General features: G+C 33.7%; 1 protein-coding gene across 1 annotated transcript; it reads left to right on the top strand.

The window, feature by feature from the left end:
- The first annotated feature begins 2,765 nt into the window (after positions 1 to 2,765).
- Positions 2,766 to 12,174, top strand: LOC108986475. The gene is made up of 8 exons (XM_035686146.1): positions 2,766 to 2,889; positions 3,007 to 3,135; positions 6,833 to 6,948; positions 7,615 to 7,696; positions 7,911 to 7,970; positions 8,053 to 8,160; positions 11,044 to 11,089; positions 11,612 to 12,174. Exons 1-8 carry the CDS (start codon positions 2,815 to 2,817, stop codon positions 11,815 to 11,817), a joined length of 822 nt encoding a protein of 273 aa, XP_035542039.1. The 5' UTR covers positions 2,766 to 2,814; the 3' UTR covers positions 11,818 to 12,174.
- The last annotated feature ends 12,384 nt before the right edge of the window (positions 12,175 to 24,558 follow it).

Genomic DNA, 24,558 nt, shown 5'->3' with positions numbered 1-24,558 from the left:
CACATAATATTATATTATAATAACATGTAATTAAACATTGGTGAATTAGTAATCTTTAATAATCAAAACTAAAAATTAAATTTAGTGCTGCCAAAAATTATAAAAACCATTAATTAAAAAACGATGGCTAAAAAAAAATTTAAAATTAAATTTAGTGATTAAAAATATAGGGTTTGATTAGAATTTATGAAAAAAATAAGCCTAAAACAAGGCGTGGGCCTGGGGTAAAAAAAAAGGAGGGTTTAGAAGCCCAAAGGGCCAAAACCACAGCAGCCCAGCTCTGTTTGATCAAAACGGCGTTGTTTGATCAGAAGAACCTCACATAGAGCCAAAATTTAAGTAAGATGGCGTCGTTCTTAGCTTACAAAACAGGGTCGTTTAGATTAAGTTGTTGACTTTTGAATCGATAATTGAAAAATGTGTAAATTTCATCAATAATTGATTTTTTTTTTAATGAGAATTTTATTTTTTATTTATATATAATAGTGATAAATATTATAATAATTTTATTTTTTATTTATATTTAATAGTGATAAATATTATAATAATTTTATTTTTTATTTATATATAATAGTGATAAATATTATAGAATGTTTGTAAATAGTTATGAGTAAAGATTGAAGTAGGTTTGTGGATCCCATTTAGAGTTTCAAACCCGTGGGCCATCTCTTAGACCCGTTGCTTCTCTCTCTTTCTTCTACCGCCATACGCCCATCACTGCCCCTGCCCCTCGCCTCCAGTAACTACTGTCCCTCGCTGCCGGTTCCTTCTCCTTCTCCTCCAGGCATCTCCCCTCTCGGTATTTTATCTACTATGCTCCCGAGTCCAAGCAAAGTACTCTGTATTGTACTCCGTATTGTATGATATGGTGGGAAATGGTCAAATGTATAAATCATAAAGTACAAGTTTGTAAACAAATTTTAAATTCTAAATTTTCATAAATTATAAGTAGAGTTTCTCAATTCCTAGGGTTGGCTCAAGTGGGTTTGGCCTTGGATTTGGGTTTGGACTTGGGCTTGGGCCTTGGATTTGGGGGTATGCTCCTCTCAAGTTTAAGCTTGAGAGTCCCTTAAGTGCAAATAATCTTTATGGGCCATCTGACTGTCTGATTTTCCTTAAATTATTCAAGGTGTACTTGCGTAAAACTCTTTGATGAGGGCCTATGCACTCGCAGAATTAGTCAGGACGCTGTACTCAAACACTCGGTGCCAATCAAAAATAAAAGAGGATGAGTTTCTCAAAATTTTCAATTAAGAGTGCGTTTGGATGTTGAACTGAGTTGAGTTGAGATGATAAAATATTGTTAGAATATTATTTTTAATATTATTATTATTTTAGGATTTAAAAAAATTAAATTGTTTATTATATTTTGTATTGAAATTTAAAAAAATTATAATGATGAATTGAGATGAGTTGAGATGAATTTACTTACCAAACGAAGCCTTAGTTTTTCTATCGAGTTTCTATTAAAACTGACAGTTCTTATTAGGGGTATAAACTCAAACCGAAAAACCGGACCGGACCGGACCGAACCGGACCGGTTTTACCGGTTTTGAACCGGTCCGGTCCGGAACCGATTTTTAAAATGTAAAAACCGGCCGGTTCTGGTTCCGAGATTTTTTGGACCGGACTGAACCGGACCGGACCGGTTGATTAAAAAAAATAAAAAATAATATTTTTATATATAAGTTTTATACAAAATATTTTATATATATTAAATATTAATATATATAAATTTTATATATAATGTATAATTATAAATTTTATGTGAAATTTTATATATAACATATATATTCATATATGAAATAATTTCTTATTATAATTTATAAATTATTACATAAAATGTTAATACTAAATCACTAAAAGTTTATAACTAATACTAATATATAACGTATAACTATATTAATAGTCTAATATTAATATTATTATATAGTCTAATATATTAATAAAAGTATAAAATAATTTTTTTAAAGTCAATTTTTTTTTTTTTTTTTATAAACAAAATTTTAATGACAAATTGTGAAATTTACATTTTAAAAAAATCGAAAAACCGGACCGGACCGGACCAAAAACCGGTAAAACCGGAAGTACCGGTTTAGGAGGGTAACATGTGCGTAATTGGTTTTAAAAAATACAAAACCGGTACATACCGATTCGGTCCTAAATTTTATTTAAAACCAGACCGGACCGAACCAGTTACACCCATTGTTTTTAATTTCGTACCGTACCGGCCGGTACGGCCGAAATTTTTCGTTTCGGCCTTCCGGCCGGTACAGGTACTAGATATATATCCGCACCCCGTATCCTGGCAGACCGGCCTATATTTCGGCCGGTACCGGCCGATATTTCGGCCTGTGTTTTTTTTTTTTTTTTCGTTTTTTCAAACTACAAGTTTATTTTTTGATCCCCAATTTAGATTAGACTATTTATAATTTATATGTATGTATGTATTTATATATAATTTATTCATATATAAACTATTATTTTAGAATATAATTGTTATATATATTTATATATATAATTTATTCATATATCGACTATCCCGAAACGGTACACGAAACGGTGCCGGTACCGAAATATTTCGTTCCAGTGTCTTGACCGGTACGCCATCCGGTACGGTATTCAAAACATTGGTTACACCCCTATTTCTTATTGCAATTCATAAACTCATTCAAATGCAACACAAAACTAGGGAATTAATATTTAATATCATTTTATTTTAATTAAATAAATCGAATTAGAATTGAGTTGTAAACTTGTAATAATCGGATACTGGGCTGAGAACACCATCAGCAAATCATTGATTCAGAAAGGATGCTGAGACCGCTCTTCACGAATCCCACTTTGAAATGCTCCGCTCTTCCTCCTCCTCTTCGATTCAACCAACAGGTTCGTATTCTGGCTTTCCCTCGATAGTGATACTCTCTTTCATAAATCCGTTTTCCTTTTCGGTAATCTCCTTGGTGGTGATTTCGTCGTTGTTTTTTCCTCTCTTCTTCCATTTAGAGAGAGCTGCATAGTAGGAACAAGAAGGCCATGGAACTCATAGCCAAAGGGTGGAGTGCTCTCAAGGAAGTTGATAGAGTCATCGATTACAGCGATCTCAAAGATCATCGTCTCATCCCTCTCCTTAGGGTAATGGATACATGGTTTATATTTTTTTAGAAATATCCACGCTCGCATTAACATCTCTTTCGTTCATTTTCCTCTCAATCCATTTGGTCACTGAGAAATAAAGGAAATGAAACAGGGTTGCGTTAATATTCAGTCATCTGCGCAATGTTTGGGAGAGAATTTGAATGAAGTGTTACTTATAATATTTTTAGTGACATGTTCTTTTAATCTTACTTTTTTTAGTCAGGAATCTTATGTTCCTGACTAAGTTAACAATTTTGAACAAGAATAGTAACTAGACTTGGACAGTATCGTTTAGAGGTCTTCATTTCTTTGTATGCCAAGCAACATAGACTTACATAAGAGCACTAGCATTGGTTTAGACAAAGTTTTAGGCAAAGTTTGGCTAATACGTCACTTTTTGGCTTTTGACTAATCACTTAAAACTTTTTTTTTTTTTTTTTTTTCTCTCTATGACTAAGAAGATATTTTATTGATATAGAAATAGGCATAGCCCAAGTACACAGAAAGTATACATGTGACTACACCTAGTTAGGAACTAGAAACGGTTACAAGGAAATCATGAAAGTTGAGACCATTAAAGTCTATAACAATGGCCCACATAAATAAAGTCTTCTAGAAAAAACTAATCTCTTCCAAGGAGCGCTTTCAATCCTCAAAATTTTGGTCATTCGTTTCATTCCAAATGCACCAAAGTAGACAAATGAGAGCCATCTTCCACACAGCTGCAATCTGTGGAGTCCCTGTGATCCCTCTCCAATTAGCTAGTAGATCAACCACCCTCCCCGGCATAACCCATGCTAATTTCACTTTGCTGAAAAATTAATTCCACGAGGCCCTTGCAAACTCATAATGTAGAAGTAAATGATACATTGTTTCACTGCTATTTATGCACATATAGCACCAGTGAATGAGGATAAGCCCACGTTTGCTTAGACTATCAATGGTCAGAATCTTCCCTAAGGATGCACTCCAAACAAAAAAAGCAGCCTCTTTACTCTGCCAGAAAAGTGATTACTAGCTTGAGTAGGGAGAACCTCATAGAAAGAGCGAGCAAGAAATTTTCCTTTACTAGAAGGCGACCAAACCAAGTTATCCACCATTGTATCAATAGGTCCAATGGCGTATAACAAGTAAGGCCTCATTTGTTTTCAGAGATGAGTTGAGATTAAAATTAAAAAGTTAAATAAAATATTGTTAGAATATATTTTTTAATATTATTTGTGTTTTGGGATTTGAAAAAGTTGAATTGTTTATTTTATTTTGTATGAGAATTTGGGAAAATTGTAATGATGAGATGAGAGGTTTTCAAAGTTTTGGGTTTTAGTCTTGAAAACAAACCAGGCCTTAAAGAACTCAACAAGGACACCCACCTCCCAATAATGTGCCTCCCTAATGAAACTGACATTCCTCAAAACTTGAACTCCACATTGGATTAGCTATCTCACTATCTACAATAATAAAATGTTATTATTATTTTTTAACTTCTTATCTATTTTTTAATGCATTTTTTTAAAATACTTTTTTAATGCATCATCTCAAAGCTTAAAGCTTTAATGAGAGCTCCTCTCCACCAACACAATATCTTCTCCCTCTCTCTTGGCCTCACAAAGCACCTGATTGATCTCTAGAAATCTCTACCCAACTGCAACTAGAATCCCACAAAAGGGAACCAGCAAAAACACAATATACAGCAAAAACACAGCCACAGCAATGGACTTTACATTGCTATCACAATATAACCAGCAAAACATAAATGGAACCACAGCAAAACATCTGTCACAATATCTATCACAAGAGTTCCAACGGCAATACAACATGACATTGACAATTCCAGCAGCAAACTATTGAAGCTTTTTCCTATGCTTTTTAACATTCATAATTCAAGCAGCATACAATAGAGTTAATAATTGGAGGTACATAAGTTCACAACAAAGAATCTTATGAATATGCCAAGAAAAAAATGATTACAAATGGTAGTGTAAGATCTGTTTTTTTTAATGTTGAAAACACACATGTTTTTCTTTTATAAATGTTGAAAACACATGTAAGTCTAATTAAATATACTATCAACCCCCATATTTGGCCCTGCTTCATGTTACTTAAAAGCACCTTTAATGTTTTAGATTGATTGACTGTCCTTGATAAACTTTTTTTTTTTTATAAGAAAGATGAAGACTTTTTTAAGACATAAACAAAAGTGTTACCCCAGTATACAAGTATATAAGAGATTCAACTAACAAGGAAAAGGGAAAAGTGCTAGGAAATCTTGAAAAGAAGAACAGAAAACTTAGAGCCTTAAATGATGTGATTCTGTTGTTGCCTTGTCTGGTTTGAAAGGAAATGTGACAATTTCATGTCATAACCATTTGATTTTCCGTATCTAGCATGGATATGCTTTGTAGAGAAATGTAATGGCATCAACTGGAATTTCGCTCAACACAAAGTTCATCCTATCGACATGCTCAGGAGCCAAAACAAACTCCATCCCGTCGACATGCTCAAGAGCCATTTTCTTGCACAAAGCAAGAACATGAATTTCAAGAACACAGTAAGAGAATCATTCATAAGAATTTCACCAAACACAAATTTTCCAGTATTCTTGTATGAATTTCACCCAACACAAATTTTGCCCAAAAACACGAAACCGAAGAGAAAAGAGAGGGAGAGGAAACAAAACCTGTGAGCAGTGCTAAGGAAAGGGAGCTGGCGACGGAGAGGAGCTGGAGAGAAAAATGAGAAGGCTTGTTGTGTGGAAAAGAAATTGGCTGGACGAAGTAGGGTTTGAGGAAATATGATATAAAATTATATGACCTTACTACAGTAGCAAGTCATATTTGTTGAGTGGGATGGTGTTACTATAGCTCATGGGTTGGTGGCTTTAAGTTGGCTAATCCAATGTAGTTCAATGCTAGTGCTCTAAGACCTCCTAATTTCGAATCTTTAGTCTGCTTTGTCAACTTAGCTGCTTTGATGTTGTTTGATTGAGGTGTATTATAACGCCCCAATGAAAGGCCCAAACCACATGGCCTATATTCTAAAAGGACTAGTCAATGGTACAATTGAAGCCTTATTGAAACCTTATAAAGGGTAAAAACTTCTCATTCCCAAGCAATGTGAGATCTCATACACAACCCCACCTACCTTTATCCTTATAATCTATCCTTATCATATGGGGTATTACAATCTCCCTCCCTTAAATTCCCGACATCATTATTGGGCCAGTCCATCGTAAGTGGCACAGCTCAAGTTCCACATTTCTGGTTGAGATAGGTTTTGATACCATTTATAACACTCCAATGAAAGGCCCAAACCACATGACCTATACTCAAAAAAGACTATTCAATGATACAATTGGAGCCTCATTGGAACCTTATAAAGAGCAAAAACTTCTCATTCCCAAGTAATGTGGGATCCTATACACCACCTATATTTATCCTTATAATCTATCCTTATCATATAGGGTATCACATGTATACAGAACTTAATCATACAAATGAGTAATACAGGTGTAAGATTATTGCCTTTTTATTATATGCAGAAGTGCTGGTTGATCCTTTTCAAACTTATGTAATTCTGATTTTAACTATACCTGTTTTTTCTTCTTTCTATTTTACTTGTGGTTGACGTAAGGGATGCTTTCTAAGCTGGTCTGGCAATTGTGCTTATTTTCTATACCTTTCGAGTTCAATTTCAGGCTGCCAAGGAGAACTTTGAGCTGGCTCTAGAGGCTGACAACTCAAATACTCATGCCAGGTATTGGCTGTCCAAATTGCATTTGAAATACCATGTCCCAGGGGCATGCAAAGCTATGTAAGTGAACTGGCAATGTTTCCTAAGTCATATTTTTCTTCGTTCTTCTTGTCTACTTCCTGATGATGGTGTTCATAGCCAACATCATTCGTGCAATAATGTGTTGTAGGGCACCTACTTCTGCATAAAAGAGAAAAGAAGTTATGGTTATCTGCTTGGTTGTTGGGTACTTGTAGACCTAACCAAACAGACCAATTTCAGTTTTTGATTAATTTGTTTTGATTGCAACTCTGAAAATTTGAATCCTAACGGTTTGGTTCAGTTCTCGGGTTTGCAAACTGACTTCACTTGAACCAAATTTTGAGTAATTTCTTAAGAATATTCATGTCTTATGTTATTGAAAGCTGAAATTATAGTTAGCCCAAAGTGATTGTATGTATATTCTTGAATGCTTTTTTTTTTTTTTAAGTTTAAAAGAGAACTGGAAACCAACACAAAGATATTCAGGCTGCGCTGTCAAGCTGAGATGAGAGATTAATTAATTAATTTTTTTTCTTTACTTTAACTAATTCATTTTCTTAAGTTTTATTATCTGGATCAACTATATTTTTTTCCTTTTGTTTCTTTATCTATGTGGTGTGGTGTGGTGTGGTGCACTTTCTTTATGTGCTTGTTACCAATTACTATTTAAATATGCATCACTGATGCCATTTGATTTCATAACAGAGGGGCTGCTTTGTTAGTTGAAGCTGCAGATATGGGTGATCCAGATGCACAGTACGAATTGGGTTGTCGTCTGAGAGTTGAGGTTAGGCTGCCTGCACTTTGTACTGGACGTAATATATGTGAAGCAATTTTAATTTAGAGATGTGAACTGCAACAAGAGGGATATAGCTGAGCCTCTTGATGTTTTAATGAAAGTGATCATAGTTGCTCCTAATAAGTTGAGATTTGATGTTTGTTTGACTTAGTTGAGTTTCAAAATTCTTTTGCTGATGTTATTTGGCCTGTTTTTTCGATAGAACAATCATGTCCAATCCGATCAACAAGCATTCTATTATTTGGAAAAGGCGGTTGACCAGGTTTGTTTTCAGAAGGAAGATTCATTTTGTTGATGTTTTCGGATTTTGCTTCAAAAATTTAATACAGCTTGCTATGTTCTAGTTGCATCCAGGTGCTCTTTACCTTCTTGGTGCTGTATATTTAACAGGGGACTGTGTGAGAAAAGACATTGCCTCAGCATTATGGTGTTTTCATCGGGCATCAGAGAAGGTAATGGACTTTGTTCCTATAGATTGGTCACTTTTCAATAGACTATCGTAGAGGATATTTAAGTGAGTGAAAACCATCTATTTGGTGAGAAAATCTGATTATGGTAGCAAGGAAGTAGTTGAAATTTGAATAAGAGACAACTTGTTCTTGGACTTTGGACCGTTGAAATTAAAATTGTACAATTCTCTTATTACTTATAAAAAAAAAAATTGTACAAAGGTTTATATAAGATTTTGAAGTAGAAATTGGTTGGCAATTTAGTCATTCGGGTTGTTTCGTCAAAACTGGCATGCTTTGTTATGGAGCTAGATGAATTAGTTAAATCAGATGCTATTCAGCTATCTGAATTTTTTGGGAAGGTAAGTTTGCATTTGTTTCGCACGAACAGCCTTTCTTTGGTCTATACAGGATTTTGTGTATGAGTGATGATACACGTACAACCCTTTATACAACCATGTTTTAAATTTAGGGTATTTCTGTAAAACGATAGTACTTTTATAAGTTATTTTACAAAAATGCCCCTCATTTAAAACAGGGTTATGTAAAGGGTTGTGAAAAGGGTTGTATGTGTAGCATTTTCCTTTGTGTTATATATGAAACTAGTAGACTGAGTGATGCAGGATAAACAGTGTGATAACAAATCCGATGTCGATATTCTGGACAGCAGGTTGTGTTAGGATTTGGCATGATAGGGCCAGGATCATGATGGGAAAAGGGATGAAAAGTATGAGAGAGTTCAGGGCTTCTGATGATCTAAGGTAAGAGTTGGAGAGTAAACTAGAAGGAAAAGTTTGGGCTTAGGGGGCTCTTCCTACACTGCTAAAAACGACCTGATAATAATGTTTAGTATTTTGGGGTTGTTTGGGAGCTACAGCTACACAATGGATGGCTAGTTTGAGGGTTTTTTAGAATTGAGTTTAGGGAACTTATAAAAATAAAAAAGGGATCTCCGGATATAATGGAGAGGGTCGCAGCACACAATTTTGAAGAAAAAGAATGGTAATTGGTCAAACTTATTGAACAAACTTCTCATTGATGTTTTGTTTCATTGAAATTGAATACAAGTCACAATCACTTCACGCTATGCTGTTTGTTTAATTTTTAGGAAAAATATACTTTACCATCCCAACTACTGCTCATTTTGCAATAACAACTTCAAAGTAAAATTTTTAGCACTTTGCACCATAAATGGATGTCTTTGCTTCACTCTGTCTCCTTCTTTAGACTCTGGTGTTAAAAAGGGCAATTACGCTTTGCTTCCATGAACTATTATCACATTCTCACCTGCATAAATTTCAACTTGATGCTTCATGAAGCCCAAATTGATGTTTCTGTTTTAGTTTCTTCTATTGAAAATCTACATCAACTCAAATATAAGTATTTGTAGAAGGAAAAAAATTAACTTTCATGCTCCATAAAACGTATAGTTTAATGTTAAGAGCATTTATGTCTAAATTACTGATGTTTTTTTATGGAGGCAAACTGGTTTACTTATAAAAAAAAAAACTTCTAAATGGGTTTCTATTGCACAAGTAAAAGTTTATAGGCATGCATCAGAATGTGTGAGATTTTATGTAAGGAAAATATAATTAACCACATAGTAAAATGAACAAAAAATACTTCATGTGCCATACACCTGCATTTTACCGACTTAAATGACCAAATTTTCGTCTGAGTGATTTCCTTTTCTGTTTGTTGATTTATATGATTAAAAAAAATTCTTCCACATGGACTTGTCTTCTGTGCAACGGTCAAATTGATTTTATTCCCCTTCTTGGGTGGATGCCACCAGGTCCAGAAGAAAAAATAGCACTCTTCGCATCCCACAGTGCCAAATCTACCATTATAACTTGTAACAATTTGAGACCTTACTTACAAGAGCATTAACATGAGGGTTGTATGCACCTTTCTTTATTGCCTGCTGACAAATCTTTTTACGTACTTGTATCCTTATTTCTCCCCCTGCGTCCATCACGTTCCAAATCCAAAAACCTTTGCACAAGCCTTGCAGTTTCTTTTCTGGCACCAAATTTTCTGCATCCAAGTATTCTTCACACTCCACTCAATCTTATAATGTTCCACAATCAGCTTAACATTTGGGACTTGGTCCCTGCATGTTGGAGAGGTAAGCATTGGCAAGTAGACAGATATAGCTTGGATTGTTTTCGCAGATGAGCTAAGATGAGTTGAAATAAAAGTTTAAAGTTGAATAAAATATTATTAGAATATATTTTCTAATATTATTTTTGTTTTGGAATTTGAAAAAGTTGAATTGTTTATTTTATTTTGTGTGGAAATTTAGGAAAGTTGTAATGATTAGATCGGATGAGATGAGATGAGAATACTTGTGAAAACAAACAAGGCCGGTTTGAAGTGTAGTGCCAGCCACAATGTGACCAAAACCGAGCTAAAGTATGGTGGCAGAAGAACCTCAATGGATCAAACTAAGGAATCCCCAACTCCATCTCGTGGGTTAACACATATTTTGCATCTGAATTTGTGTAAAATTAATGAAAGGAGCAAACTGATGCCCAGAGTTTGATTTAGGGGGTTGTTGTGCCTAAATTTGTAGTTTGGAGATGTGCTTGCTAAAGGGTGCAGTAATTGGGGATGGCAGTATAATTTGTTTAGAAATTTATTAGAAGTCATAGAAAATATACAAAATTTCCAGAAGTTGTATGTATCTTTTTTCACCCAAAGGAGACTAGTATCTGTACGAGTGGATGCATAATATCCTTTCATTGTTTTATAAGCAAATAATAGAATATGCAAAACATTAAACCATATACATGAGATCTTGTTATTATAGAACCTATATGTATGGTTTAATACTCGAACAACAATGTTGAACTAGTCACAGTTTTATACTTCACATATGTGCAGGGACATTCTGGTGCTGCCATAGCATATGGATCCCTTTTACTTAGAGGTTAGCTCTTCCCACCCATGCTTCGCACATTATGTTAATCATGGCACTCTTAGGATTTCCGAAAATTTATCTTCAATGAATTCCATTATCTACAGATTTCTTTTAAGATTGGAATTATTGTTCATAGTTGATTTTTTGTTTGCATCTACTAGTGGCTGAAGATAAATTATGAGACCCTTTTGTTGTCGACAATTATTGGATTGTGGATGACACCTCATATGCGGACTTGTTGATTATTGAATACAGTTGACAATTGCGGGTGGGGGAGTTATTGGAAGACTATTCAGATTAAAAATGATAAATTTAGTTTCTTAGAAAAGAATAAGACATTGGTTTCTGTTTGATGCCTTCACAGTGCATGCCCTACTCCCCCTGAGTGGTGGCAGTGGCTGGGGCCTTCCTTTTTTTCCCCCTTTTGAGAAATCTTTCAGGCAGTCACAATGGTGGTTCGCTACCATCCAAAATAGATAATCTTCATCTCTCTGAAAATTTTAAGTTCAATGGCATGCTAACATGGATTAGGTGTTCAAGTCCCTGAATCTCTTATGAAATTCGGTTTGAGGAGGAGTTCCTATGCCAAAGCAAGGAAGAGCGCAGAGAGCCCTGTGATGGATCCTGTAGAGATGGCCAGAGAACAATTCCAGATTGCAGCAACAGCTGGATGTGATCTTGGCCTAAAATGGTTGAATAGACTTGAGGAGGAAGAGAAACGTCTACTTGCCGGATGATATATTGAACTGGACATTGCTCGGATATTTCTCTGACGTAGCTAAACTAATAGTGAGTTAAAGATATCTGCTGAAATTGAGTACCATGTTCAGGTGAGCTTCCGCGGGGATGCGGGGGGGGGGGGGGGGCTTTCAGCATAAGCTTCATCAATTTCTTACTAGAAAAGGAAAAAAGAAAGGAAGGAAAAGACAGCTTCACTATACACCCTGTTTGATCATTTATCCCATGAGCTTTTTTTTTTTTTTTTTTTTTTTTATTACTTTGTTAAGATGAATAAGATGCTGCCATGGAAATATGATAGGAAGACATTGCTTTTAGTGTAATCTCGTCTTGAAAGAAGAAAGGCATTGCTTTTATTGTGTTCGTCCGCGGGAATACTGAAGTGTTTGGTTTGGTAGTGGCTGTGAGGCCAATGACCTTTGAGGATCGAAGGTATGTATGATTTTCCGATGATTATTGACTCCCGGAGCATTAACAAGTTGCAGATTAGGAGGCAACTTTGTTTTTTGAAAAAAAAAAATATATAGAAGTGCATTAGAAATAAGGCATATGTAAAACATAAAAAGCCCAGTTTCGTACTTCAAAGATCTTTTTTTTTTTTTTTTTAAAGCTGAGCAAACGTTATATTATAAATATCAAGAAGATCCTCCACAATTACCCAATTAAAAAAAAAAAAAAAGATTAATCAGTTTTCACCCATGCCCACATTTCTTGATACAACCAAAAGTCACAACAGTCATGTTGTGCTGCTTAGAGTATCTTCATTGGTTTGGTCAAATGAGGAGATTAGTTAAAATTTAGATAATTTACACTAAAAAGACTTTACATTGGATTGGTCATCTCTAAAATAATTTAAATTTTTGTTACAATGATTAGTTAAATATAGAGAACTACAATTGATTCACTAAATATTAAAATAATAATTTCTCACTCTAATTAAGTTTAATCTCAATTCTTTTTATTAGCATTAAATGACATTTGAAAATATAATTTTTTTAATATTAATTTAATTAGAATATAATTATTATTAATATTAAATTGATAGAATTATAAAATACGATACAAATAAATTAAATAAAAAAATTATTAATTTAATAATATTTTATTATTATATAGAGAGTAGATGGTTAATTTAATGTGGAGATTAAATTTAAATGAAATAAATAAATATAAAATAATATGATATTAGTTAAATTTTAAAAATAAATTTAATCAATCTAATGAGGATGCTCTTATATTGACGTTGGAGCTTTCAGGAGATGGATAACGCTGTATTTTATTGGTTCTGAACTTGATTGAGATGTCTATTTCCTCTCTTTCTTGACCACCTTTAATTGGAAAAAGCAACCACGACATGTAGTCTCTTTTAATTAGAAAATAAAAACTACATTTAGAGGGAACAGAAACTGTAGACAAAAGATAAAAAAAAGGAAAATACTATTAACATAAAGGAATTTCATACACTAATGTGGTACGCTATCAGTGTACCACGTCTCCCTCTGCACCGAGTATGCATCGTGAGAAAAGTTATCGATTTTTTTTATTTAATTTTTAACAAAGTGTTTTTAAATAAATTTGTAAATTTTCTCTTCTTTTTTTTTAAATGTTTAAAGTGATTTAAAAAATGCTTAAAAAATATACAAAATAAAAAAATGTATTTTGTACTTGGTAGAAACTCTCAAGACCACCACTCGGTGACCCTAATAGGCCCCTTCTTTTTTAATTTTATCTCAAAAAAGATAAAATGGACTAAATATATCAGGTAACAAGATTGATGAATTGAATTGGCAGTATTGTCCATTGAAAGTAGGGCTGTCAATTTTTGACATGATTCATAAACTTGATACGAACTCAACACAAAATAATAGAGTTAGGGTCAAACATAATTTGACTCGACTCAATTTATGTAACTCGGGGTGTCTGATTCGTTTATGTAACACATTATTTCTATAATACACAATTTTGTTCAATATAGTCCATGATACCCATAACAGATCTTTAAAAAGTCTTATTGACACATAATAAATTATTAACAACTATTTGACTCTAAATATTAATAGAATGAAAAAAACTATCTTATGTATTTATTATAATAGCTGATTAAGTTCAATAAATTCATAATTGTTGAAAAGTGTAGACCTTTAAATTGTGAATAATCCTATGACTTTTGCATTTGCAAGAAATATTAGACTGAAGATATTTTAAAATTGAATCTCTAATAAATCGTAGAACCTCCATCTTGATGTTTTGTTATTGATTACTTCAAGATGATAGTCAAAACTTACTCTAGTCCATATCACCTCCATTATAAAGTAATTCTCTTATTTCTTGTTCCTAATGTATATTAAAATCCTTGAAAATTTGAATCTTTCCGAATTTAAAATATATTCTTAATCCTATCGATGACATCGACATATTGATCTTGTAGACAAGTGATAAAGCAAATAAAGAAATGATTGTTGAAAAACACATATAATAATTATATAATAAAAAAATATTCATTAGAAAATGTTACGACAAATGTACAATGACAAAAAATGAGTGAACCGTGACTCTAATCGAACTCGGCTGACACATTTTATTATTTGGGTTGGGTTATTGTTGAGTGATTGATGATGACTCGAATCTGAATAACTTGACATAAACTCAAATGATCCGATAGAATCGACACCCCTTATTATACTATAAATAAGTCACCCTATGCATTTGCAATACACATTGAATATATGGAGTTTTCTCCCATAGTTTTCTACATGGTATTACAAATAGCACTAGTGACATGGTGCCACTAGTCACTGTTGTCCGTGTCAAAACCTTTTTGTAATAGCCTTTGATGTCCACTTATTTTTTTCTTTGCAGTCTATCACGGTTACTACGTTGATTTTATTGCACTTGATAGTTGTCTCTTCAACAAACTTTTTGTTGAGAGGTGGTTTGAATTCTATTGAAAAAGAGCATCTAAGGATTGTTCGCTTAAGTGGTGTTTCTGCCGCTCGAGCAAAGACTCACCCAGTGAGTTCGCTCAATAGTTGCTTGATAGTGAGCTCGAGCTGGACATAAATAGAGAGTTCGCTCGACATCGCTCGACACTCAGCTCGATTGGGATGGCTTCCAGAGAGTTCGCTCGACACTCAGCTCGAGCGAGATGGCAACCCTAACGTTGGCTCGAGCCTAACTTGACACTTCGCTCAAGCAAATGCTTGTGAATTAGGGCACGTACTGCTACAGTATTTTCTGACTTTTGAACCTTTTAAGGTTGTCGACTTTTGTAGTTGAAAAGATAGGTACTCTTTGTGATATTCCCAAGTGTGTTTTGACACTTTAGAAGAGGATTTTACAATCAATCTTTTGTACTCCATTTTTATTGATAGTGAATTCATTGAGACTGATCTGCCAGTGGACGTAGACTTACATTGAGCTGAACCACTTAAATCTTTGTGTGCTTGTTGTTTCTTTTGTTTGCTTCCGCTTTTATTTATTTCAACTTAGTCTTTGATAACCAGTTTATTCCCAACACTTTCCACTTTGTTTCGGCCTATATTTTCAATCAACTAAGGCTACCATACGACTCTATAGGTTGTTGACAGGGATTCTATGTCAGATGTGCTCCTTAGATTACATGTACTCCCTTTTATTGTGACAATCACATTGCTATTTTGATTGTTCATAAGTATGCCTTCCATAAGAGTGCCAAGTATATTGAGATTGATTGTCATTTCATCCGACATCATTTTCAACAAGACACCTTACTTCGCTATTGCATCCTATCAGAAGATTAGATAAAATATACTTATAATATTCTAGCATGTGTGTTGTAATATGCCTTATTCATATTTAGCTTACTGTAATTAATATAAATCGATTAGTATCGTTGATTTATTTTTTATTTATTGCATTCTCATTCTTTATATGACCTCATTCATCTATATAGGACTTTTCATTGTATATTTTGATATATGGAAATGCAAGTTGTTCTCTCATTTCAACTTGTTATTTATCATATATGTTCATCATGCAACACATGTAGTATGAGGCCTACCAACCATCCATTACTTATGTCGCTAATAGGATAGTTGTATTCTTAAATAGGATATTAATATACCGAGTAATTTTAGAGCAAATTGTAAACGAAGTGTGTGAGAATTTTAACAATATATATTTTCTATATTAATCGAAGTAAATAATATTATTTACTACAAAACAATAATGGATATTTTGATCATATTAGAGAATTTTATATCCAAATTACCCTAGCAAAGTCTTTAAATTTTTTTTATCTTTATAAACGAAAGAAACATTAGGAGATATTTAAGATCAAAAGGAGTGTAGTGGAATTGGCCATTATATTATAAGGGTTGCTAGAGACACAAAGAGATTTTAAAAAAAGAATCCCACAAACTGACATAGCACAATGCCACGTAAGCTAAGTTTTCATTTATTTTTTCATTTTTTCTAACTCAAAAACTTGGGCTCATTCCCCGGGTCCTCAGCATTCGCCGAATTCTCGTCCCTAATGTCAACTGCTAAGGTATTTTTTTTTTTTTATCATTTTTGTTATTTTTCCGGTTCCCCTACATTCCCCCTGAGTCCCCCTTGCATTCCCAAACCTAGTCCCCTACGTACATTCATATCCTTGATGTCGGCTACTAAGATATTTGTTTTTATTTTTCTAGTGCCCCTGTATTCTTGTCCCAAACGTCGTTGCCGCCAGTTCCCATCCCTCACCGGCATGTACACATCTCTCTCTCTCTCTCTCTCTCTCTCTCTCTCTCTCTCCCTCCCCTCTCTCCCTTCGTGTTTGTGAATGTTGTTTATAGAGGAAATTCTACTTCTTCCTAATTGACGTGATTAAACCAAAATTTCTTTTTCTTTTGTTTTTAATGGCCCTCTGTTTGTGTTCATGTGTTTTGTCCCATGCCGTGTGTCTTATTTTTTAGTGTTATGTGAATAAAGCTATCTATATAAAACGAGTGTCCAATATATTGTTTTTTGTGTAAAACTATTATAGAGAACTTATAAATCAATTTCTTCAATTTGTAAAAAAAAAAAAAAAATTCTTCAATTTGTAAGTTATAACACAGTGAGAATTAGCATATGTATTATTTTTTTGGTTTTTTCATAACTATATTAGCATGGACAACCTTTGTATTCCTTATGTTAGAACTTAATTTCATGTATTTATTTTATGGTGTTATTCTGGTTGGACAGATTTATTTTGTTAAGAGATGTGAAGTAGTTCTTTGTAAAAGTTTGGTTAAAGGGGATTTTTATTTACGGAATGTGAGTTCTAGAATAGTATTGATTATTTGTAAGTTCTCAGGTGAGTTGATTTATTTACTACAATATTCCTCCATCATAAGTGATGGTTATTAATAATTTTGAGCCGGGGTCACTCTTGGACATGTGACCTTCATCTCTTAAAAAAAAAACAATTCAAAATGAGATCGAGTCCATTGATATTTTTCGAGGAAGCATACGGCAATGAAGTTTTTGACATTCTACAAGGTTAGACGTTAATTATCAAATTTTTAATGGCATTGTTTCGTTATATTATTGTATGATTTCTTTAAAGATTTCAACTATATCATGAACTCTTTTACGTTTTGGTTAATGTATGCCATCTAGAGCAAGTTGTATCTCAGTATACTGACTATCAAAAGGTTGAAAAACCCAAGGCTGATATGATATTTGAGACTTAAGAAGAGGTTGTTGAGTATTAAATGAAGTATGCCAAACAATAAGACTTTGGAGTATAAAAAAAACATTGACTACTGGGGATGATGGGGAGGTAAAATGCTTCACCATTGCAAGCAGTTGCTACCACAAACCAAGAAGCAATGCATCTAAAACCAACGAGTCAAAACTGGTAGGGGGACGAATTGAAAGGCTAAACTTAATGCAAAGCAAATAGTTGATGGAAGGTATAAGTTATCCATTGTCAAAAAAATATATTGATTGCCATAAAAATTACCAATTTGGTTGGGAGAAAGAATTGAGAAGATAAAAAAAGCTAGAATTCATCCGATTAAAAGTTAAAAACCATGGTTGTTGAAGTGGGTGGATACAAGAATCTCACTTTTGGAGAGAAAGTGTGCCGAAATTATATTAGCAAAGTTTGAAATGATTTACTTGAAGAAGGAGAAGCAAAGCTATTTCACAACTATTTGGTATGCCAGTAAGAAAAAAGTGATGATTTTTCTATGTGATGGACCTAGATGACGACTCAGGTTAAGAAATGTATTTCGGGTGGATGCCTAAAGTAGGACAGCACATAATTCGTTAGGAGATGTTATAACGTTTGACACAATATATTTGATGAATAAGTATAAAATTTCTTTCACCCCTTTTATGGGAGTCAACCACCATGGCCAGTCAATATTATTTAGATGTGGCCTCATATCGATTGAAAACATAGATACATTTGTGTTGTTGTTCAAATCATAGTTGATGTACATATCAGAATGGGCTCCTAATGCAATTATAATCGATCAAGATAGGGCAATACAAGCGGCAATTGCAAGAATGTTTTGAAGGACCAAGTATAGATTATGTTTAAGGCATATTTTATACAAATCACTTGACAAGTTTGGATCTTATTTACAATATGACAACTTTAAATGTCTTTTATTTAATTGTATATATGACTATTTGAGTTGTGAAGAACTCGAACAAAGGTGAAACAACATCATTCATACCAATGGTTTAACAGATGTTACTTGGTTGAGTAAATTGTACGAAGAGTAGCATCAATGGGTACTTGCATATCTGAAAGGTATGTTTTGTTAGGGGTGAACACCGACTTAGTCTAAGTCGAAGTCGGATTCCCCTAAATCTGACTCCAACTACAACTTTGTTGGAGTTCAAATCTAAACTTTGACTTCGACTTCAACTTGTGTAGGCTTCGATCCGACTTCGACTCCGAGTCGGAGTTAGAGTCGAAGCACAGTTGGAGCGAAGTCGGAGTCGGAGTTAGAGCGAAGTCAGATTTGGGCTTTCAGTTTTAGGTTTTTTTTTTTTTTTTAGTTTCATATTTAGCCTATTTTAAAAAAGAATTTTTTTAGACCTTTCAAGTTTCAATTTTTCCAAAAACTTTAAAACTAAAACTAAATCATTTACTGCTAATTTACTTCTATACTAATATTTAACTTATTTTTATACTAAACTTATATTATAGTGTCTAATTACATATTATCATACTACAATATTACATATTATTTTTAGTGTCTAATTACATGTTATTATACATTAATATTACATGTTATTATATTTTAGTAAATTAGTATATGTGTTATTAATTTATTATACTATACTTATTTAAATACTAATATTTGATTTATTTCTATACTTGATTGTGCTTGATAGTAATACTACGAAATTTACATTTACTAAACTATCATTACTCTATTTATATTATAGTATAAATATATTATTTTATAATAATTAGCTCATATTAGTATATTATTGAATTTAACTATATAAGTTATAGTTATATAACTAAACTAGTATATATGATAAATATATAGATAAATACATATCTTTATAACATATGTACAATATCGAAGTTGGATTCAAAGTCGGAGTTGGAGTCGGAGGATAAAGTTGGACTTGGAGTCGGAGTTGGTCCAGTGACACCTCCGACTCCGACTTCGCCTCCAATTGAAAAATTAAAAAAAAAATCCAACTCCGACACTGTTTTGTCGGTGTCGGAGTGGAGCCGGATTCGGAGTTAGATTTTCGAATTTTTTCTCAGCCCTATGTTTTGGGCTAGAATATGCACAACCTAGCATACCAAGAGTATGAACGCATTTTTTATGGCTATGTAAATGCTACTACACCATTGGAGGGGTTTGCTGGGGACTATGATATTCTATTAGTAAGGGTGGTTGAGAATGAGCGTATAGCTCATTTTGGATCATTCCAACAAAAAATTCATTGTATTACCATCAATGTAATTGAACAGAAACTTCAAGAGGTACACACGAATGCCAAGTTTAGAGAGGTCCAAGTACCTTTTAGGGGGATTATGAATTGTTTGTCTCACTAAAAGAAAATTGAAGGTGTAATATCGACATATGAAATTATTGACTATTTCAGCATTTATGATGATATTGTAAAAGAGAGGAAGTATTGTGTATACTTCAATAATGATAAATGTGAGGTTATGTGCACCTGTAGACTATTCGATTTCAGGAAAATTTTATTTGGACATGCAGTCATCGTCCTAACTAAGTGGGAGAAAGTAATGCGGTTGCTATCCATATATGTTCTTGATCACCATCATAAAGAGTAGTTATGATGACATCCATGACAATATTGAAGCACAAAGGTTTAATAATTTTTGTGACGATTACCAAGAAATAGCTTTACTTGCTTCGAAAGATCATGAGACCTACATGAAGTGGAAGAATCATATGCACAAGTTTAGGGAAGAGTTGAGTCAGAACATTATAAGGGGTTAGTATGTTGTATGTCATGACGGAACTAATGAAACCAAGCAAAAAAAAAAAAAAAAAATGAAAAGTTATGTAGCCCTACTAGTAGTAAAACTATAAAAGTAATGGAAGGTCTTCATCAAAACAATGAATCTCTATGGTGGAAAAGTAGTAAAAATGTTAAGAAAGTGACAAAAGAGAAACAGACTAGAAAATGTCCTAAAATTATGCAGCTATCAAATATTTTATTACATTGTCATGGCCATGTGAATACAACTCACTATTAACTTTGTCCTTTTTTTTTTTGTATCTTTCGCCATCCATAAGTAAAGGAAATACATAATGGAGTTGAGAGTCAAGATAATATACTTACCCAACCATGATTTCAATGTTGGAACATATTTCAATGTATTTTGGGGTCGAACATATTTGAAAATAATTTTGGTGTTGGCATTGGGTATTCAATATTGGCAACTTCCATTTTTTTGAGATGTAAAATAGTTTTATTGCTATATAAGGCTGCCAATGTTTTGTAGTAGTTCAGAAAATGCTATTATTCAGAGTCAAAATGTTGCATGTAAATATTGTTTCTATGTTGTTCACAAAACCAAGAAAGTATACTTCAGCAACAAGTAATTAGTCTTGCACAACTTACATAGTATAAGATTTCGTTTTTATTTCAGCAGTAAGAATTCTTATACAACTTGCAGAGTTCCACAGTCATATGTCAATATTTTACAAAGCAACAACCTAGTTGTGCAGAAGTTACAATATGTCAACAACCTCATTACAACTCAAAGTATAATGTGTGCAACTAATACACCAATAAATACTATCCACGATAGAAAAATTGCTTTCATATATTGTGTAACTTTGAACTGGTACCTAATTGTTCCGTTTTTCATGTCAATTTTGTGTTTCATCAATTTCTGCTAAGCTAGTATATCGATATAGCTGGCTATGGAAGCTAATTGATCATTCTTTTCTTGAAGACGCTCAATCAACATTTTTGCATAATCAGGCATCTTGAGATCAACCCATTTGAAAAATTTGCAAGAATTTTCAAATTATAAAATAATGCCACATGAATTTTTCAGACCACAACAATTTTAATGAATTTAATAAATACACCTCTTACAATATTCATGATGTATACCTGCAAGTTTTTATGGCTTAAGAAGCGAAGACCATAACTTTCATCCCTTCTCGAAGTCTTCAACTGTGCTTGAATCCCATAATGACAGTAATACTCAGTCTCTAACCATGACCTTGCTATGAAGGAGTTTTTTTTACTACTTGATGCTGGCATTGTGCTGCAAATTGATGAAAGTAACTTAACAAAACAAAAAACACAAAATATAAATAGCCAGTTACCAATAAATTATGCCAACCAATAACTCTCTTACAATATTATTAAATAGGTCAAAAATATTGTAAACTTTAGTCAATGGACATATATAAAGTATAAAATCCAATTTTAATGTGTTTCCTCAGCCGCAAGTGTGACCTATCAATAAATCTCCTTATTAGCAGGTACTAGGAAACACATTTGCAATACACAACTGTTGACTTACCAACATCACTACTAGTTACCATAGTTCATCTACTACAAAGACAAGAATAAAAATACAAAATCACATAAAGCCAACATAATTCATGAAAAGCATCAGGACTACTTCTGGAGAAAATACAGAAACATAATGAGCAACTAACAACTTCACGAAGTGCATAAAGTCAAGGAAGAGGTTCACTATCAGTGGATTAAACCACAAGGTTTCAACTTGGTTCAATGCATTAATTCCAAGAATTTCAGTGGCAACATCAATTCTTACAATCTAGAGTTTCAATTTTACATTCAATTAACAAAATAGAAACACATTTGGAATTTACTCGAATTTAGAAAAATTTGAACAAATATGCTTATGTACAACCTTGAGATGCAGAGTTAGGGCGTAACAACAGTAGTGGTACCTGAGTTTATAAAGAGAGGGAGAAAGGTTTATGTACTTGGTAGTGAGATGCCTTCGACGACGATATCCAAGGCTGGCCGGACGGAAGAATTTCAGTGGTTAGGGAAAGATCGAAGGTGGGGAGAGAGAGAGATACCTGGTGGTGTGAAAGAGGTCTGGCATTGTTGAAGGAAATTGGTGGTGAAGCTAGTGCGGGCTCGGGTCTGGTGGGTTTGGGAAAGGGAGGGGTAGTCCGGGTGCGAAAAATGAAAAGCGGAAAAAATGAAAAAAAAGACTTAGTTGGCATGGCACTGTGATACGTCAATTTGTGAGATCTCTTTCTGTCTCTATTGGTTTCTTACATTATACTTAATGGATGGGATACACATGTAAGTTGAACTTGTATTTATTATTTTTATTAAATATATTTTATAGAAAAGTAATAAAATTTTATTTCATTCATTACATACAACTTAATTTGTCGTTACTGTAAAATGGAATAAATCATAAGGTTAACAATTTTTTACACGACCTACTTAACATACAATAATAGAGTTAAGGTTGGGCATAATCAGGTTTGCGTCAACTCGAATTGACTCGAAACTAAGTTGATTAATAATTAAGTGACCTAATAAGAAGAAAAATAAAAAGAAAAAGAAAAATGTCACTCTATTCAACTTGTGACTCTTATGAGTTGCCACATTATTTTTGGTTGCAAATTGAGTTTTGGATTGAAAAATAAAGCACTTATTTAAAATATTTTCTTCAAATTTTTTTTTTATAGCTTTTGCTTTGTTAATCTCAACAAGCATTTTATTTATCTTCAATATTTTCTTTAAGTGTTTGTGAATATTTTTATTTTTCTCTTTGGAACTTCAGGAGATTCAACAACAAACACTACAACAAGTTAGTTTTTTGTTCTTCCTTTAAATGTTAGATTGCAACAATCTCCATTAAATAGATGCATAATAAAAAAACTATCATGTTACCCTCTCATATGGCCTTATTTGAGCCGTCCACTTGATCTAGCGACTAACAATTGTTATCACATGTTTGCCTCAGAAGTCCAAGTATTCTAGAATGTTCATGTTATTTTTAGTTCTTACTTTGACCGAGTCCTTAATCTAGTGGGTCATGTGGGGGCCAGTTGTTAGTTGGGTTATGTAATGGTTTAGTGATGTTCAGTTATTATGTAATGGCTCAGATCATGGTTCAACATGATCATCAACATGTTATTATTTGGGTTATATTTATAGTCCAGTTATTTAATTAATGGAGCATCGCATCATTTGGTTTTCATTGCATGTTTTGGAGGAATTGGTCCATTGAAGTACCAAGATATTATTCACTTACATTAGAGATACGTAACAATGATATGTAGAGCCAGGTCGATTCCATGGCAGAGGGGACTTGACTTTCACAACTTTCTAAAGTTATTACACAGCTGAAAAATGAGAATGCAGAAATGAAGGAGGCCCAAACTCGGCAGCAGACCTTGTTGGAAGAACTTATCCAGCAAGTAGGCAATCTTGCCAACAACTACACGACCATTTCCCATACCATAACCACCACACCCTACAGAAAGTTCCACCCCCACCATTCCGACCCAAGCAGTAGCCACAATCCTGAAATACCCAATGCTCATTTTAACCCAGATTTTGAAAACCATGATCCACAACAGAACCATGAGACTTGATTTTTTCAAGTTTGATGGATCTGACCCTAATGGGTGGGTCTTTAGAGCCCAACAATTTTTTAACTACCAGAACACACTTGATATACAGAAAATTCAGCTAGCCTCATTCCATATGGTAGGTAAGCCCTTACCTGGTACCAGTGGCTATTGGCTTCTCATCCAATAACCATTTGGCCTAAGTTTGTGCAGGCATTACAAGTCCGATTCGCACCCACACCTTTTAATGATCCAGTAGCAGAATTTACAAAGCTAAAATAAACCTCCACTGGGAGGAGTACCAAACTAATTTTGAGGTACTATCTAACCGTATCCCTGGACTTCCGGAAGATTTTTGAATTAGTACCTTTCTTAGTGGGCTACGAGATGATATTAGGATCATGGTCACTATGTTTAGACCAACTACCCTCCCCACAGCTTTTAGTCTAGCCCGACTATATGAGGAAGAAGTATGGTGCAGGTTCAAGAATTAGAAATCTGTTGGCACATTCCAGCTAGTTCCCATCAACCCAATTCCCCCTAAAAACAACTTCCCTAGACTACCAGCAGCTAACCCCCCTCGACTATTGGGACCCCCACCTCCTAATTACCCCCCTTGACCAAACAGAGACCATCCTAATAAATCCAACATTCTTATATAGCGTATTACCTCTACACAGATGAACG

The sequence above is a fragment of the Juglans regia genome, chromosome 16 (genome assembly GCF_001411555.2).
Source record: "Juglans regia cultivar Chandler chromosome 16, Walnut 2.0, whole genome shotgun sequence".
Classification (NCBI taxonomy): domain Eukaryota; kingdom Viridiplantae; phylum Streptophyta; class Magnoliopsida; order Fagales; family Juglandaceae; genus Juglans; species Juglans regia.
The sequence above is the reverse complement of the archived record's forward strand: the minus strand, read 5'-3'. Positions and strand labels throughout refer to the sequence as shown.